Below are 19,326 nucleotides of genomic sequence, written 5' to 3'. Positions count from 1 at the left end.
GGTAATAATAATAAGAAAACGCACACATGTCAGCTCAATACTCAATTAAACATGCCAATTCAAATAAGACGAACAAACATAATAACAATAATCGTATCATGAATACTCACGATATAAAGGCAAATTCAGAAGATCCAATTAAGAATCCTTCATCTACTGATCTTTATTCAGGTCTTAACGGTGATGGTGAAAGACGCTTGCATTCTAAAAAAAAGCATCACAATAAAGCAATTGGAAATTCAGACGCTTCTAAAGTTTCAAAATCGAGATCAATTAATGCTCCTCATCATTCTTTAATTGGTTCAAAATACAATTTGGCCGCAAAACCTAAAATTAATCGACCTAGGAAACCTTCTCCTCAAATACGTCCGGTCACATCATATTCAACTTCTCCTAAGAGTAGTAAGTTATTAGACCTTCTGAGATCAAAAAGATCAAGTAAATCATCTTCGAGTTCAAGCAAATCGTCACCAAGCTCAAACAAGTCATCTTCAAAATCAAAAAAATCAACTTCAAATTCAAAAAAAACTACAGATTCTGCAGATTCTACTCCTCGTAAAAATTCAACAAAAGTCACACCGTTCCTACAAGGTGTACATGAGCTATTAACAGAAAGTAGTTCTTCTAGTAATAATTCAATTGGTAAAAACACAGAACTCCCAAGTAAATTACATATTACTACTTCAAATAATACCAGTATCGCAACAACACAAAATAAGGAACATTCTAATACTTCAAGTAAATCATCTACACCAACTTCAAGTAATACATATACTAGTACTGAAATTGTAACAAAAATTTCTCCCCAGACTGAAACAACTGACTCTTCTCAGAATGTGGAAAGGCCTACTCAAAAAGTCAAAAAATCCACTGAAAATGAAGCAAATAGCTCAACTCAAAACAAAAAAGCTTCCACTCAAAATAAGGCAAGTACTTCTTTGCAACAGGTGAAAAACTCTTCCGGTCAAAATGAGATAAATGAGGCGTCTCAAAAAGTGGAAAAATCTACTCAAGATACGGTGAAGTCTTCAAGTCAAAATGGGATAAAACATTCTTTACCAAATGGTGAAGATGATTCTTCTCAAACTATGCCCAAGCCTTCTACCAAGAATATAGTAATTACATCTTCTGCAATGGATGGTGATGATTCTGTTCAAAAGATGGAAAAGTCTATGGCAAACTCTTCAACTCCGTATGAGACGAAGCATTCAACCCAAACTGAGAAAAATGCCACTACTCCAATCGTGGAAAAATCTTCTGCTCAAAACGAGGCAACTGCTTCTACTCCAATTGAGCCAAATAATTCCACTGAAGATATACCAAAGTCTTCTACTCAAAAAGAGGCAAATGCTTCTACTTCAAATGTACCAAATAGTTCTCCTCAAAAGGTGAGAAAGCCCTCTGTTCAAAGTGTAGCGAAGCCATCATTCCAAAATGCGATCAATGATATTCCAAATATAACAAAGTCTTCCACCCAAAATGAAACAAATAATTCTACTCAAGATGTAGTAAAGCTTTCTACACAAAATAGGACCACTATTTCCAAACAAAAGGTGACACACGATTCTGATCAAAAAATAAAAAAATCTACTCAAAATAAAAAAACTTCTCTCAGGCCAGGTAAAACGATTACTTCTGATCAAAATGTTGCCACCTCTTTCAATCCAGTTAAAAACATCGATTCTGCCCGAAATGTGGAAAAGTCTCTCACTCAGAATAGAACAAATGATCCTAGTCAAAAAGTTGAAAGGGCTCTCACCCAGAATACAACAAGTGGTTCTCTTCACAATTTACCAAAGTTTTCCAATCAAAATGAAACAATTACTTTTAATCAGAGGGTAGAAAAGCCTACCGCTCAGCTTAAAACAGTCGATTCTGCTCAAAATCTAGAAAAGGCTATAACTCAAAATATGGTAAAGTCTCCCACTCACAACGTGGTAAATGCTTCAATCCAAAATGTGACGAATATCTCTTCTCAAACTATAAGACAGCAACCTATTCAAAATAAAGCAAAACCTCCCAATCCAGATGTGTCAAATGCTTCTGCTCAAAAGGTGGTAAATGCTTTCAAACATAAGGCAGAAAAGATTTCTGCTCAAAAGGTGTCAAACGCATCTACTCAACATATAACAAATAATACCGCTCAAAACGTAGTTAATACTTCTACTCAAAGTGAAGCCAATACCTCTATTCAATATATGACAGATGCCTCTACTGATTCTATAAATGTTATTACTCAAAATGTGATTAATGCAATTGCTCGAAATATGGCAGAGGCTATAACTCAAAATGATGCGAATATTATTATTCAAAGTATTGTAAAAGCTTTTGCTCAAAATAATACCAAAACTATAACTCAGCAAATTGCAAATACTATAATACAAAATATGCTAAAGGCTTTTGCCCAACATAACATAAATGTCCGTAATCAAAATAATTTGAATATTATCACTCCATACACTGCAAATATCATTACTCAAAGTATGGTGAAAGCCATTACCCAACATAATACAAATATTATTGCTCAACATAATGCAATTCTCCTTGCTAAAAATAATGAAAAACACCATGCTCTACACAATTCAAAACTCCATGCTGTAAACCTCCTTGCACAACATAATGCAAAAACAATTGCTCAACACGATGAAAATATTATTCCTCAACCTGTACCAAACTCTACTACTCCTAATAATTTCTCTGCAAATAATGCTAGACGAATCATTAATTATAACGGTTTATCAAAGGATACTAACAAACTATCTTATGTTCCCAGGACTTCTTCAAGGAATTCACCACCCATTAACTCTACTTTAGGTGAACCCATTCACAGGGTTCCAGTTCAACAGAACAATTCAGCAAAAGAAGCCATTTATGGATCTACACCTAATGCCAATATAAATATTTACAATTCTAAAAATAATAATACTATGGCTACAAGACAGGATAAACATCCTAGAAACAATTATTCGTCTCATTTAGTATCTTCTAATGCTATTTATGAAAATGAAAATCCAACTACATTTGTTTTTGATCCCTCAGCTTCAATCCAAGGTGCTATCTCAAATGGAAAGACTAATATACAATTAATTCCAATAAAATCACATAGTAATCCTAACCTAAATAAACTGAATTATGACAAAAATGCATTGACCCGAAATGGCCCTAATATTTCGAATCATATGGGAAACTCACACAAAAAAATACCTGATACTGACAATACTATAAGCAGTAGTAACAATTCTGGATACAATAATAATGATTTATTAGTTTCCAATCCCTCAAACAAGGCTATAAATACGTCCACTGTAAAAACTAGTAGTCCATTATTGAATATTTCTTCAAAATCTTATTTATTTAGAAAAAGCGATATATCAGAGTTCAATCCTTTAACTGGCACACCTTACAGTGGACAACAGAACCAACAATTACCTCAAATGCCATCTAGATCTGCAATGACTAATCACAATAATACGTATTCTGGTCCTGCACCAATAGTGTATTCCAGACTGCGACAAGAACAATTAGCTCAATTACCTAATTATCAAGTGCCAAATAGTTTAAGGCATCCAGCTTCAAATTCGATTTCAGATGCTAGTAAAGATTTTATCCAAAATATACAAAGTTCACAATACAGCAATTCCTCGGCAGGCATGCCATTAAACCAAAACATATTAAATAATAATGATAAACAAACAATTGTAACCTCTTCAACTCCCAATACTAATAAGGTTTACACTAAAACTTCAACGATTAACATTGAAGGAAATAGACGCATCTTGCTTAGTCAAATCCATGGACCAGAGCAATCCCTTTCAAATTATAAAATTACGTTATCTAATGGTTTAAAGTTCGACTCTTTACAAAAAGATGCCAAAATTGCCGAAAAACTGGGTAGATATTTTGATTGTATAGCATCTTCTACTAAATTAACGGTATCTGAGTCAAACCAGAATATCGTTGATTTACTTCGAAAAATGAATATGCCTATAGAAACATTACCAATAGAATCTAGTAATTTTCCAAAAGTATTTTCAGCCGCTCAAAATACAAGCCCTATGGATCAAACCTCTGTCAAAGACCTGGAAATATTTAAAACTGGAAAACTCTTAAATACACACACTTTTAAACCTTCGTCAATATCGATAACATCAATCTTAAACGAAGCTACAAAAACTAGTGACCAAGTAACTTTAATGAATAATAAAGGGAATCCTATTATAACTCACCCATCAATTAATAATGACAATTCTCAAAATCAGAGTTCTATATATTTAAATGGCAATGGCAAACGTAATAGAGGGTCAGCAACCAGTGAATTAGAACATCGGGAAGCTGAAATACAACCCACTAATCCGAATATCAAATTACATGATTCTATAGGCAAGGAGCTTAATAACACTAAAAAAGATAGTGAAAAACAACTTAATAATGACCCTTTAACACTTAATTTGGAATCGAAAATAAATGAAAAAGTTCTTTATTCTAAGGCAAGATTACCACAGGAGATCACTATACCAAAATCCAATAATGATACACAACTAATATCTTCTGATTTAGATAATAAATTTCAAGATACATTAAAAAGTGGGATGATGGAAACTATTATTATATCAGATAGTGACTTTTCAGATCTTGATTTGGATCAAGAAGAATCCGTGAAAAGAAGCTCTGAGCACGAAGAAGTGGTTCCAGCACAATCCAGTACCCAGCAAGCTGTATCAAAACCAAAAGATGTAAAAAGACCAATGCTCTTTGAGAAAAATAAAAGATTGGATGACTATGATAAATGCAGGAAAAAATTTACAAGAGATTTTAATATATATGCTAACTCCAAACTAAAAGGAAAAAACACATTTTTAGCCTCTACATTAATTGATTTACTGGATACCGGTTTGATACCTTATAGTTCGTTGGAAGAATCATATTATGTTAGTGGGACTAATGATGTTTGTTCAATACAAAATTTCGTAACGTCAAATGCTTTTATTTTTCAACAACCTCATAAAGGCAATAGTATTAAATATCTTGAAATAGAAGATAGATTAATTCATAAAAATGTATCATCAGATCGTAATAAGGGCATAGAAAATAAGCGATTACCAAGGCTTCCCCAACCCACCGATACCTCAATGAAAATCGAATCATCAAATTCAGTTACACAGGAAGTTAATGCCGTTGCTAGAATTACATCTAGATATAAAAACATTAATAAGGAAAGACCATTATCTAGCCATTCTAGTAACCTTACAAACAATGATGTAATGGCAGTCCAATCAGCTATTGAGAATAGAAATTCTATATCTTCTGATACTCAACAGAAGGGATCTGATATTCATGCTAATGATTCGACAGAAATCGATAATACTACTTTGCCATCAATAAAAGAGGCCAAAAAGGACAACACACGGCCCAAGCATTCCAAGGTAAGGCTAGATTGGATATCTAGATGGAAGTATTATCTAAAATTTTCTATACTATTTTTTGATGAACAGTCTTTTATTGAGAATCCACCTCCAAATAATATGTCAGCTGATGAGCTGCTTTCAATAGTTGCTAAGATAAGAACTATATTTCTTGAAAAGTTTAATTCAGATTATACAACAGATATTAATAACAGGTTTCATATATTTATCTACAATGATACATCAACTCAAGAACAAGTTAGTGTATTAACTAAGAACTATCTTACTGCAAAACATATCAATGATACTAGTCACAAAATTAGATTTTGGAACATAAATAAAGCTCTTAAATTCATCAAAGATTTAGGTGTAGATCTGAACGGAGATGATACTTCTTACAGTAAAATGTATGAGAAGGGTGCTATCGATGAAACTCCATCTTCTTTACCCAAGAGCAATGCTGTGAGTAATACATGGCCATCAACTCAAACAGCTAACAATCCAGAACCTATTTCTGATACTGGGATTAAGGTTGCTGGGCAAACACCTGCTTACAATGCAACAGTTAGTAAATCTGAAGAACATCGGAACAAGAACCATACTTCTCAAAAAACTAACGATCCAAATCCTCTATTTAGCCAAGTAAAAAAGGACAATATTAAAAAACCTGAAATACAAGAAAATAAAATTGAGACTCATAATAACATTAAAAATTCCTATACAAGTAATCAAAGTTGCAGTGTGAAATCCCAACACCGTGAAAATGTCACTAATATTGAGGTTTCTGTATCAAGTTCAAAAGCTAATGATATTTTACATGATCTGGCTGAAAATAAATCAAAGAATATTTCTTCTAGCTCTTCCCTTAATAAGCCCAAGCCCCCCATTGAGAATCTAAAAAATTCTTCTATCGATAAAGCTAGATCTTGCGAAAACAACATCTCAAAAGAAGAACATGTGCTGACAGTAAATAACACTACTGAGACTGAAAACAATGACATAGAGAGTGAAGAAATTAAATATATGACTTCCTTATTAGAAGATGCTAATGCTACCTTAGATAGAAAGGACTATGAGCTGTTGAAAGCTCAAAAAATTATCGAAGCTTTATCAACTGAAGTACTGGATTCCCAAATACAAATAGCTACTCTTACCAGTACTTTAAATCTTTATAAAAGGAAATATGAAAATATTTCTCAGAATAAAAACAATATTTCTGGTAGGAGTACTCAAGAACCAAAATGGAAAAAAGCAAAGATAAACCATGCAGACTAACCATTTAATGGTGTATACTAATCCAATCATATCGCTATTATTTTTACCATTCCCTGTATCTTTATCTCGCAATTATATTTCTATATGGTTTTGGACTTCTCTGTATTCTTTATTCGTTTAATTTTTTACTTCATAGAATTTAATTATTTTTTTGTAGTCATGATTGTACTTTAAACTTTTTGATTTTTACATATAGTATTATTGTATGAAGTAAATGGGCTACACACAGATCCTTATAATAGATTTGCTTTCATTTATCACCTTGAAGAGATAATTAGCCATACATATAAATATATATAAACCTAGTTTGTCCGAAAATAAGACAGTTAACTAACGAATATACCTGTATTTAGTGCGGATAGATTCCATACAGAACTTTTGTTCTTTTCGAATTGCTGTCATCGCTATTTTTCACCTGCAAAAAAATATCGCGATGATAATACTCAAATATAAAATGAAATTAGTCACGATCTTAAATATTTCTCAATTAAAATAAGAATATTAGGGATATTCATTAAGTAGACAATAGAAAAGTATATCAACTACTAGAAAATGAGCCAAGACAAGAAACAAAGTGGTATTGCTCGATTACTAGGTTCAGCTTCAGCTGGTATCTTAGAAATCTGTGTTTTCCATCCGGTTGACACGATTTCTAAAAGACTAATGACTAACCACACAAAGGTGGTATCTGCCAGTGAATTGAATAAAGTTATTTTTAAAGAGTATGCAACCATACCATTTGGTAAGCGTTTATTTACTTTGTTTCCAGGCTTAGGCTATGCAGCATCATATAAAGTTTTACAAAGGGTTTATAAGTATGGTGGTCAGCCCTTTGTTAATGAATATTTAAATAAAAATTTCAAGAAAGATTTTGATAATGCATTTGGTGCTAAAACTGGTAAGGCAATGATTTCTGCTACTGCTGGTTCACTGATTGGGATTGGTGAAATTATTTTATTACCTTTAGATGTTTTAAAAATTAAGAGTCAAACCAATCCAGATGCTTTTAAAGGTAGAGGTTTTGTGAAGATCTTGAAGGAAGAAGGCTTCTTTAACCTTTATAGAGGTTGGGGCTGGACAATTGCAAGAAATGCCCCAGGCTCATTCGCGTTATTCGGTGGTAATTCATTTACCAAGGAATATTTATTTGGCTTGAAGGATCATTCCAAAGCATCATGGGAGCAAAATTTTGTATCATCTATTGTAGGTGCCTGTTCTTCATTGATTGTATCTGCCCCATTAGATGTTATTAAGACAAGAATCCAAAATAGAAGTTTTGATAATCCAGAAAGCGGTATGACCATTGTCAAGAATACTTTGAAAAAAGAAGGTGTTACTGCCTTCTTTAAAGGATTAACACCAAAATTATTAACTACTGGTCCAAAGTTAGTATTTTCATTTACACTGGCACAAACATTAATACCAAAATTTGAAGAATTAATTAATGGCAAAAAGTAATGGATAATTGATAAATATTGACAAATATATGAATGTACAATTGATAAACTGATTAAAAAAATAGATTTAAAATAATAATAATCTTTCCCATTAATTAATTAACTTCTATATAAATTATTGTATCTTTAACAAATGTATGTATACGACACGATAGAAAGAATTAAAGGACATCAAATATGTAATATCCATTGTATCTTTCAGCACACTACAAGATCTGTATATAAAATGAATTCTGTAAATATTTTCCTGTAACAATAGTTTTAAGTTACAATCAAATTATATATTTCGTTTTACTTCTATATTCAATTTTTTTTTTAAAACTATTTAATATTTTTGAATTTAATTTTCGAATTTAAATAATTTCTGGAATTGGCAATCTTTTGAAACAAGCTATATATTTGTCACCCCTTTTCCTCTCAACTTTTTGACCTTCTTCTGTAGAATTTGTCATAATTTCAACACATTTATCTGTAGATTCCCATTCCTTGCTTAACCTTTCAAATAATGGATGACTTTCTAAATGTTTAACCATCCATTCATGTAAATCTTTTACATCTGTAATGGTATAAATAATACCACCTTCTTTTAATACGTATGCATATTCTGATAATAAAGTATCTGTTATAATTCTTGCTTTATGCTTTCTTTGCTTAAAATGTGGGTCAGGGAAACAGAAAAATAATTTGGACAATTGACCTTTTTCAAAAAAGTTTGGTAAAAATTTCATTGCATTACCCCTAATAACATTGATGTTTTGATAGCCATTTTTTTTCACATGATTGTTCCTTAGTGCAATAATTCGATCTTCAACATAATTAGTGACCTGAACACGAATTTCCATACCCAATATCAAATCTTGTGGAAATGATGGAGATAATTTAATTAATAACCCACCAAACCCACAGCCAATATCAGCAATTGTAACCTTTTGTGTCATTTCCTTTTTAGTTTCATCATAGTAGTGAGGATATAATCTAAACCAATCCATTTGATCAGGTGATATTGGATAATCTAATTGATGATCAGAAAATGGATTTGAATGTGCTCTCTGTCTATAAAATCTTTTTTTTGGTAAGTCTATCTTTTTCAATTTCTTAGCATCTTCGTCAACAACTATTTTGACATGTTTTAATTCTTTTCTATTTTCTTCCTTATTAGCTCTATAAGTATATCTTTTTGTTGTTGGATCTTTATTAGGCATGGTAAAAGCTTTACTTTTTTTTATCGATTATCTAATAAACTAAGATGAATAAGCTAAAATTCCTCCTCAGCAAAGTATTAGCAAATATTCAAATCAAGAATCGTTAAATTTTAATCATCTTAATAATAGAATTTAATTTTCCATTTACCCTGTTAAGTAAAAGAAAATATAAAATATAGAGTTGAGATCATATGCGATGAGGTGAAAAATTTTTGCCGAATATAATAAAGTTAGAAGAAATTCGTACAAAATTACAAATACTATTTCAACAATATGAATTGCTAAATACATAAATAATATTTTATTGATTTACTACTTTAATTACGTGCATCATAACTTAATAATTAACTAGCTAAGTCGTGTACCCTAAATCTATCCTTGCTACATCTCTTATTCTCCCAAAAGCAACATAAATTTAAAAAAAAATTCCTTAGAAGGAAAGAAATAAAATATTGATCGAATGCTAATATTAACTACTAGAATTATTTACAAGTAAATTATATGATACATTATTATCATTCAATACATATATATATCTTCTTTGATTTGGAAATTTATTATTTAAACTTTATTTTCCTCTTCCATTTTTAAACGTGCATCTAAAACGTTAGACAATAATCCTACAGGCTTTTGTATTAAAGATACCAACGATGATGATTGCTGTAGAATATATAATAATTGACCATGTAATTGTGCGTGAGTTGGTAGAGTTTGAAAGGTTTCCAATTGTTGAACATTAAAAAATTGACCGTCAACCATACCACCCAGTATTTCCAAACTTTCAGGTATTTCATTACGAACAAGACGTAATACAGAACGGGTGGCTTTGGGATCTGCTAATGGTATAGCGACAACCCCAGTTGGTCCCTTTAAGAGAGGGGTGATAGAATTCGAGGTTTCCTTCCTGGAATTTAAAAATTTCGATTTTGCTTTCCTAGTCAAAGCTGGATCAATTATTGGGCGAGCCAATGCTAATTTAAACAAGTTATTTCTAATAACTGTAAATTTACCATTATGTTTACCGCGAACTAGATGATCTTTAATAAAATTCTGGGAGCTTAAATCCAACTTTTCATGTCGTACAAATAATAGTAACTGATTTGAATCTACTAATACCCTATACCAATCTAACAAGAAGGACTTTCTTGATTCTATTTTTATCTCTTCTTCTTTACTTTTATCTTTAGAGCTCTTTTTACCCTTAGTCTTTTGTTTCTTAGCTTTGGTAGCATAATAAGATACACCACCTTGTGGAAAAGCTGTTAGGCTCCTTAAAACACCTCCAAAACTTCCAATATGAGGCTTGTATATATGAGCCAACTGTATCCTCTGTAATAGCATTGTTATGACTTTCTTGTATTGAAAATGACAGTTGGAACCTTTATTTTTAATTTAACCCTAATTCTTAAGTAATTATTTTTTCTAAATCTTAAAACGAATTCAATCTTTCTTCGGTGAATATTTTCGCCTTTCTTAGTCCGAGAAAAAAATCAAAAATATGGAAACTAAATGAAGGTATATTAAGAATTAAACTTATATATAGATTGACAAGATTAATAAATAAATGGACAAATAATATGGAAACTGAATAATAAGAATGAAAACAGAAAAGTCTTAGTAGAACAAAAAAAGAGTTTTAAATTTTCTTTTAGAGTAATGAATGAGTGTTTCTTGCTATTTTCTTTTTTTTTTTGAAGTCATCCCGTATATTAATTATGTCAAAAGACAATTTTGATTATAAATTTTTCTTTCTTATAGTTAAGCCTTTATTAAGAATAGATTAATAAAAAAGTTTTTCTGCCTGTAATAGTATTTTGGAATACTGTAATTTTTGATCTCCTTCCCTCTTTATCTTTGAGGTAGCAGCAAGATAATGTTTAATATGAAATATTTCTGAAATTTAACTTACATATGAATAATAAAAATAGATAATTGAGATTGGTTTACTTATTATCATCATTATCATTATCAGCATCATCGTCGTAGTCATTGTCCACTTATTTTTTTCCTTTTTTTGTTTAATTGTGCAATCCAATCTTTATCTTTTCCCTTGTAGGATTTTGTGGATCAAATTTAATATATTAAAATACAGAGCGCCCTTAAAAAGATCATTCTTTGAAAAAAGAATGAAAAAAAAAGATAACAGCAAGTTGTCATAGTCTAATATTAGATACAATATTGGCTACAATATTAGTTGCAATATCACCTCGTTCATTAAATTGTGCTAAATTTAGTGTTTATTTGTGTAATTATTCTTTTTTCAATAAATTGGTGATGGCGGCTAAAATAAAAAATATTAACAAAACTGCAAAGATCAAAAACATGGATATTTTAACTGGAAAAGAGAAAATATTAGGTGATGTATTTAAATTTGTTACTCCTTATAAACAAAGAATATTTTCTCTATCCGAGCCCAGTAATACCGATTGCAATAATGTTTCAATTATAGATATTACAGGTCAATGGAAACAGAGTGGGAGGATACCGACATTGAATAAATTTACGACATCCATACTGGAATTAAAAAATTTAAAAAAGTATAAAAAAATTGATTCAGCATCACCTCAAACGGTATCATGTTTCAACAACACTGATGCTAAGATTAAAAATTCTTTACAAATAGATTCTCAAAATACCTTGCCTTTATTAAAAACTCCAAAATCCGAAGTTCAACTGATAAGTCCAATAAATCAATCTGCTAGTAATCATAATATAAGAAAATTAAAATTCGCATTAATGGTAGTACCAAAATTAATAGAAGATAATAATAAAAATGAATTTTCAAATACTGTTAAACTACCTCATTTCGAATCAATATTAATCGAACCTAATACTACAGAAATATTAAGAACCAAAGATAAGAAAAATAATTCGAATAATGAATTTATTTACAACATTAGCACGTGTGGGACAGAAAATTCTACAACTAAAACTAATTTCAAATTTTTAAATAAAAATAATATGACTATAAAAACTAGCAATGCTATGAAGATCAATAAAATAATAACTAGATCAAGAAATGGATGTTGGATTTGCAGATTACGTAAGAAGAAATGTTCAGAGACAAAGCCATCATGTGATAATTGCAAACGTTTGACGTTGCATTGTGATTATAACAAAATACAACCTGAATACATTGTAAATCCCATTGAAAAACGAAAAAAACTTTTAGGTTATAAAGAATATAACAAGGGAAGTCAAGAAACAATTAATGAGAGAAAATAGGAAAAATCAACTGAAAACAGGAACTGTCAAATTTATTGAATATATACCTGAAGTTAAAGACCAGGAAAATGATTAAAGTAATATTGCCATCATAAATCTTGCATTTAAGAGGAATATTATATATGAACACCGTAACAGCTAGTTTGTATGCTTGTTTTTCCTATAGTAAATAAAGTAAAAAAAGAAGGTGGAGATTAAAGAGAAAAATTTATTCAATGAACTACCTTTTGAGTAAGCAGTATTTTGCTAAAGATTTTGTTATCAATTAAAAAAAAATACTCTTGTTACCAAAGCTATACGAAGCATTTTAAGCGATGTTGGGTTGTCACACCTGAACCATGAACGACTCATTGAAAATCATGGCTTTTCCATATTTGTATATGGTCCACAATATTTTAAAAGTGAATTAACATATGGTCGTATAATGATTAGTGCGGGCTTATCTGTATAAATTTCAACGTCTTCGTTTAACTTCTTCCGAATTACAAGAATTGCTACCTTTACTCTATTTTTTTTCAAATTTTATATTGAAAAATAAACGAAATAATCAAAGCACTCCAATTTTCTTTTAATGATTAGTTATTTATGACTCTGTAGTGCATCATCATTTTTAATCAAGAACCAATAGATACAAGAGCACTTTGTAGTTTATTAGTGGTTAAGAGATTTTATTTGTTTACCAATTACTTTACTTAAAATAGACACCGGAATGTTGAAATTTTGTCATGACCTTCTAGTTTTTGTCAAATATAATTAACTATCTATAACAAACCCCAAACAACCTTTTATTTTTTTCGAACTACCCTAATTGAAATTTTGAACGTTCTCCTATGCACATTCGCATTTATTTGTTACTTAACTAATCATCCGTCTTAACGTTATAACCCCAAACTAATCATTTTCTCACTATAATAACGTAAATAAAGATAAAAGAATTTTATATAAATATCAATACAATATCGCTTATCCTATTTAACCCAGTATTAAAAAGATTGCGCCATACTTCAAAAAAGTCTCTTTATACCAACTTGTGCATAATCTTGTCATTAATTTATTATCGTTATTGCTCGCCTGTTTGCTTTTTACTCTTGTTTTCTTGATTATGTTTTATCTCTTAATAATGTCAATTGGATGTACAAAAAGAATATCTACAATGTATATTACCATAATTAAAGTACTGAATATAAAAAGGAAAGAATAAAATACAATGGTGATGAAACTCGATTGATATATAGGCAAAGTGTCATTCACAAAAGACGGCCAAAGAATATAGAAATATATTAATGATAGGAAAGTAAATAAGCTGAATATTGTAACCAATATATCGTTACTTTCATTTTCTGAATATGAATTTAAACAATTTTGACAATTTTGAATCATACATTCTGAAATTGGCATTGGGGGGTTATTTGAATATCTTAAATACCTAAACCCAAACAAGATAACTGATGCAAATGAGATAGCATAAATCATGTAAGTGCTAAGACTAATAACCTTTAACTGTACGCCAAAGCTAGAAGTATGAAACCTGGAAAGCAATAAAGAAGTAGCTCCTATCCATATAGATAGAACAGTTAAAATCATTAATTCAAGATATAATTTAGTACTTAGACTCTTGTTGCTAGTATCCAAATTATTAGTTTCCAACTGTTGTGATGACTCTTCATTTTCAAATATCTCATCGATTTGTAGGAATGGACTCATGTATTTCCATTTGGTAATACTATAGGCAATTTTCTTGACCTTGTTAAAGATAGTGTCTATATAGTTACGATTTCCACTCTGTTGTTCTACAGTATGATATCTGTTTGTCTCAGCAGTTTGTAATCGTGAAGTATTCTCAGGAGTGCTATGCATTTTTGTTTTGCACGTAGTATATCAGGAAATATTTCTCTTAAATAAGTTACCAATATTATCATCGAAATATAAGATATTTTTATATATCACTCGACAGCTGTCGCGGCTAATAAGTGAAAAAAACTACTTTAATCCACTTAACTTCATTTAACTTCAGTTTGCCTCACTTTTTTAAAACTTACTTTACTTATTTCAATTATTGTACTCATTAATAGCACGACTTTAATTAACCATATTTCCCAAGGGATTAAAATCCCATTGTTCGGAGTTCTGAAGTTCCGATGGTTCAACTATTACCTAAATAACAGGAGAAACTGAATCAAGATTCTGACTAATCTCAATTTTAATGTCAGATATTTTCCTGAACGGGATATCTTCGTAATCAAGTCATCAAGGTATTTTCTGCATCAAGACAAGTAGAGGAGCAATTTCAGTATATTTTGAACGGCTGTACTACATAATGGTTATAGTAACAATTAACAATAGAATAATCTCACAACAAAATAGCCTCACAATAGAATAGCCCCTCACAATACACATATCTTATATTTTAACCAGCAATGTCAATGAAACAAAATAGAAGTCAGCATTCTGTTGCTGGCTCTCTTCCAAAACTGAACTGTTCTTACAGCGTGGAAAAACGAACTATGTGTTCTCGTTCCTAGATTACCAACTCCAAGTCGTTCCTAGGATATCCAAGTCAACCTCATCTTCTTAATGAGCCTTTTTCAAAGGGCATCGTATATGACATTTTTCGCGTATTTATGTCCGTTTTGGGGTATATGCTGGCTATCTATTTCGTGTCGCGTCGTATATTTTATTTTTTCTTTTTGTTTTGCTTTTTCCTATGGGAAACGAAATTTGGAGTACGAGATGCCAGCCAATCGCATCACGAAATAGAAAAGGAAAATGGGCAACAATTCGTGAAAGATCTGGTGTAAGATACGAAAATGCTTATTACCTAATTAGAAACCTGTCAATAAAGCTTAGAAAGCTCTATACCTAGATAAACTAATGAATTGAAAAGGCACGAAACCAAGAAAGTAAGTATTGAAGTTGTCATTTACGATTGCCAATTTTACAAGCGATGTACGGAAATGTTTACCAAATGGTTGAAGTTTACATCGGCTTGAAGAGATGTCCCTGCACTAGGCACGAATTTATTCATTCTCTGTCTGTGTATTGTTCTTGCTATGTGAATAGGGTTGCATTCATTATACGTATACTATTTTTTTCTGTGTATGTCCATGTCTACTATTCAATTCTTTATCTACCTATTACTCTATCTAATTTATGTATTGTTCGTTGGACTCTTTAATATATGGTGAAAAATTGATATATAAGAAACCCAATTTTGACGTTTCATTAAATTCATAGTTCACTCTTATCTTTCTTTATTTTGATTTTTGAAAAAGACCAAACAAAATCATTTACACTCGCTCATTATGAAGGTTTCTAGTACAATCGCTGCCGCCGGTTCTATTGCCGGTATGGCCAATGCTGTATCCGTTGATCCAACTAAAGCCGCTATGTTGGCTATGGAAGTTTACATGACTGATATCGTCCATAATATGCAAGAGTATTTGTCTATTCACAAGGCTTCACCAGACGAATCTGTTCCACCAGTTGTCACCAGTGCTATGATGACTATGATGTTGCACCCAACTGCCGAATTCACAACTTTCTTCTCAGACATTCCATTGAGTGAAATCGAATATATGATTACCGGTGTTCCTTGGTTCTCTTCCAGATTAGAAGGACCAATCTTATCTATCTGGTCGGCTAATGGCGTTACCCCATGGGCTGCTTCTTCTTCTGCTGCTACCTCTTCTTCTGCTGCTACATCTTCTTCTGCTGCTACCTCTTCTTCTGCTGCTACCTCTTCTTCTGCTGCTACATCTTCTTCTGCTGCTACATCTTCTTCTGCTGCCTCTTCCTCTGCTGCCTCTTCCTCTGCTGCCTCTTCCTCTGCTGCCTCTTCCTCTGCTGCCTCTTCCTCTGCTGCCTCTTCCTCTGCTGCCTCTTCCTCTGCTGCCTCTTCCTCTGCTGTTGAATCTTCTTCTGCTGCCTCTTCCTCTGCTGTTGAATCTTCTTCTGCTGCCTCTTCCTCTGCTGTTGAATCTTCTTCTGCTGCCTCTTCCTCCGTCGTTGAATCTTCCTCTGCTGCCTCTTCCTCTACTGTTGAATCTTCTTCTGCTGCCTCTTCCTCTGCTGTTGAATCTTCTTCTGCTGCCTCTTCCTCTGCTGTTGAATCTTCTTCTGTTTCATCTGCTGCTTCCTCTGCTGCTTCCTCTGCTTCCGTTTCCATTTCTGCCTTCTCTGAATCTGAATCTAGAAACGTTACTACCGCTACTTCTACTAACTACTCCACTATTGAAAAGACTATCACTTCTTGTGAAGATAATGTTTGCACTGAAGTCACTTCCACTTATGTTTCTACTCCAGCTTCTACCTCAGTTTCTGCTCCAGTTACTACTCCATCTTCTAACATCACTACCACATACACTACCAGCTTATCTACTGTTTGGGAAACTATTACCTCTTGTGAAGATGGTTGTGATGGTCCAAACCCACAATACACTACTATCGTTACTGCTGTTGAAACTGTCACTGATGTTACCACCTACTGTCCAGAATCTGAAAAGACTACTGAAGAAGTTACCACAGTTGAACCAACTACCGTCTGGGAAACTATCACCTCTTGTGCCGACGGTTGTGATGGTCCATCTCCAACTATGACTACCATCACTACTGCTATCACTGAATCATGTACCACTTCTGCTGAAACTGCTTACGTTACTGAAGTTTCCACTGTTGAAAAGACCATCACCTCTTGTGAAGATGATGCTTGTGTTACCTCCGTCTCTACTGGTACTGTCACTGTCACCAACGCCCCAACCGCCAAGAAGGATGAAACCGTTACTGAAGTTTCCACTGTTGAAAAGACCATCACCTCTTGTGAAGATGATGCTTGTGTCACCTCCGTCTCTACTGGTACTGTCACTGTCACCAGCGCCCCAACCGCCAAGAAGGATGAAACCGTTACTGAAGTTTCCACTGTTGAAAAGACCATCACCTCTTGTGAAGATGATGCTTGTGTCACCTCCGTTTCTACAGGTGCTGTCACTGTTACCACCACCTCTCCAGTCAAGAAAGATGAAACTACTGTTACTAACGACCAAACTGTCAGAGAAACTATTACTTCTTGTGAAGACAATGCCTGTGCTACTACTACTCTTGTCACCAAGGCTGTTACCTCTTCTCCATCTCAAAATGTTGTTGAACAAGTTTCTAAGTCATCTTCCGCCTTCCCATCTGTTTCCGTCGAACAACAAACTCAAAATGGTGCTGTTAAGGCCGTTGCTGGTTTAGGTGCTGGTATCTTCGCTGCTGCTGCTTTATTATTGTAAATTATTTTACCATTATGATTTTATTTTGTTTTCATATTCGATTTTGATTCATTAATACAAATATTACAATTATTCGTTTTCATATAGACATATATACTAATAATGTCCATAATCAATACCATTTTCCTTTCATCATTGGAAATTTTATATATTGTGCATTTTTAAAAAAAAAATTTGTTATTTATATTTTATTTTTTGTTATTGATAAGCTATTAAGCAATCGATCTTTTTAATAAGGTAGTGCTAACATGTTTGTTATTCAGCTGATTAAATCAGCTGAATTATAGTTTCTCGTGTTATGTAATCTTAAGTGTCTAGAGTAGAGAGTATATGTGAATAAATAGGTATATAGCTTGAGAAATTTTTTCAAAAAGGAGCAATAGAGGAATCTATTTGTAGGTATATTTTCAGGATAAGCATTAAAGTTAATCTACTTTTTTATTAATTTCTAAGTCCAACTAAAAACCCAGTAACTTTCCAAGGTTGGCGTCGATAACTAGTGTATACTATTGCTTAACTTACAACTTATCTTACTTTTTGATGTTTACTTAAAATAATGATATTTTATAATCTAGGTTTCTTAAAAAATCAAATTTACCAAATTTATTTAGATATACAAGGGTATTTTTATTTTTAACCGCATTTATAGGTAAACGTTAACCACAGTAAATGTTAAGTTCTCATACTCATCCAGTGAAAATAGTTAAACAGTCTGGTTTTTATGGTATAAATTATAAATACATATATTTACTTGTAAATAGTCGGTGAATTAGTGATATAACTAATAAATAACTATTTACTGTTATGTATTTTTTTCGGACTTTCCTTTTCTGGACTTTTTTATGAATTCATCAATTGTTTATATCTTAAGATGTTTTGAAAATCTTTACATAGAACCAAAATTTAAAATTTATTATGAAGTGTAATTCCCAAGATAGCAATTTTTTTGTATATTAATATTTTAAATTGTAAAACACCATGACTAACAGTACAAAAAATCAATTATAAATAGAGGCATGCCCTAATGAAGAACAAAGTAAATTAAGGCGGAAAAGAAGGAATTTGATCTCTATTTTATATTTGCATGAAAACCACCAAACTGTTTTTTTCTAATTTAATGTAAGCAGCAAAATTAATTCAACTGGTTAATCACTCAAGTAAGAACTTTTAGTTTTAATGAAGGGTAGACCAAAATTACTGGTATTTTTTTACTAGCCGCTGGCTGAAATTTTAGTTTCCGAACAGCTTAAAAGTTGAATAACATAATAGTACTAAGTAATATGATTAAACCAATTTACTTGCTATATAGTAATTAGGCATTACCATGCCATTCGAAATTAGTTATTATACTTTTCTTTCTTTTTACCCGGGGTTAAGTTTTGTACTTTTCCGGGTAATTTTTGCTGTTTTTCAACTCTAGATGTATGAATCGGTGATGAGATTGCTAATATTTACATTTGAAAATGTATAATTAGTATTCAAGAATAGAAAGCTTATG

The 19,326-nt window shown here is 31.8% G+C and overlaps 7 protein-coding genes across 7 annotated transcripts; 4 read left to right on the top strand and 3 right to left on the bottom strand.

The window, feature by feature from the left end:
- Positions 1 to 26: 26 nt before the first annotated feature.
- On the top strand, positions 27 to 6,677 carry SIR4 (chromatin-silencing protein SIR4; the record flags this gene model as incomplete). The annotated part of the gene is made up of 1 exon (XM_004181819.1): positions 27 to 6,677. The coding sequence occupies one exon, from the start codon at positions 27 to 29 to the stop codon at positions 6,675 to 6,677; it is 6,651 nt and encodes a 2,216-aa protein (XP_004181867.1).
- A 552-nt stretch (positions 6,678 to 7,229) lies between these two features.
- GGC1 (Ggc1p) lies at positions 7,230 to 8,135 on the top strand (the record flags this gene model as incomplete). The annotated part of the gene is made up of 1 exon (XM_004181818.1): positions 7,230 to 8,135. One exon carries the CDS (start codon positions 7,230 to 7,232, stop codon positions 8,133 to 8,135), a length of 906 nt encoding a protein of 301 aa, XP_004181866.1.
- Positions 8,136 to 8,487: 352 nt separating this feature from the next.
- Positions 8,488 to 9,336, bottom strand: TRM8 (tRNA (guanine46-N7)-methyltransferase; the record flags this gene model as incomplete). Its single annotated transcript, XM_004181817.1, has 1 exon — positions 8,488 to 9,336. The coding sequence occupies one exon, from the start codon at positions 9,334 to 9,336 to the stop codon at positions 8,488 to 8,490; it is 849 nt and encodes a 282-aa protein (XP_004181865.1).
- A 561-nt stretch (positions 9,337 to 9,897) lies between these two features.
- Positions 9,898 to 10,677, bottom strand: MRPL11 (mitochondrial 54S ribosomal protein uL10m; the record flags this gene model as incomplete). The annotated part of the gene is made up of 1 exon (XM_004181816.1): positions 9,898 to 10,677. The coding sequence occupies one exon, from the start codon at positions 10,675 to 10,677 to the stop codon at positions 9,898 to 9,900; it is 780 nt and encodes a 259-aa protein (XP_004181864.1).
- Positions 10,678 to 11,610: 933 nt separating this feature from the next.
- On the top strand, positions 11,611 to 12,561 carry TBLA0H00520 (Zn(II)2Cys6 transcription factor domain-containing protein; the record flags this gene model as incomplete). The annotated part of the gene is made up of 1 exon (XM_004181815.1): positions 11,611 to 12,561. One exon carries the CDS (start codon positions 11,611 to 11,613, stop codon positions 12,559 to 12,561), a length of 951 nt encoding a protein of 316 aa, XP_004181863.1.
- A 1,107-nt stretch (positions 12,562 to 13,668) lies between these two features.
- TBLA0H00510 (uncharacterized protein) lies at positions 13,669 to 14,418 on the bottom strand (the record flags this gene model as incomplete). The annotated part of the gene is made up of 1 exon (XM_004181814.1): positions 13,669 to 14,418. The coding sequence occupies one exon, from the start codon at positions 14,416 to 14,418 to the stop codon at positions 13,669 to 13,671; it is 750 nt and encodes a 249-aa protein (XP_004181862.1).
- A 1,445-nt stretch (positions 14,419 to 15,863) lies between these two features.
- Positions 15,864 to 17,828, top strand: TBLA0H00500 (uncharacterized protein; the record flags this gene model as incomplete). The annotated part of the gene is made up of 1 exon (XM_004181813.1): positions 15,864 to 17,828. The coding sequence occupies one exon, from the start codon at positions 15,864 to 15,866 to the stop codon at positions 17,826 to 17,828; it is 1,965 nt and encodes a 654-aa protein (XP_004181861.1).
- Between the last annotated feature and the right edge of the window lie 1,498 nt (positions 17,829 to 19,326).

The sequence above is a fragment of the Henningerozyma blattae genome, chromosome 8 (genome assembly GCF_000315915.1).
Source record: "Henningerozyma blattae CBS 6284 chromosome 8, complete genome".
NCBI lineage: Eukaryota > Fungi > Ascomycota > Saccharomycetes > Saccharomycetales > Saccharomycetaceae > Henningerozyma > Henningerozyma blattae.
The sequence above is the reverse complement of the archived record's forward strand: the minus strand, read 5'-3'. Positions and strand labels throughout refer to the sequence as shown.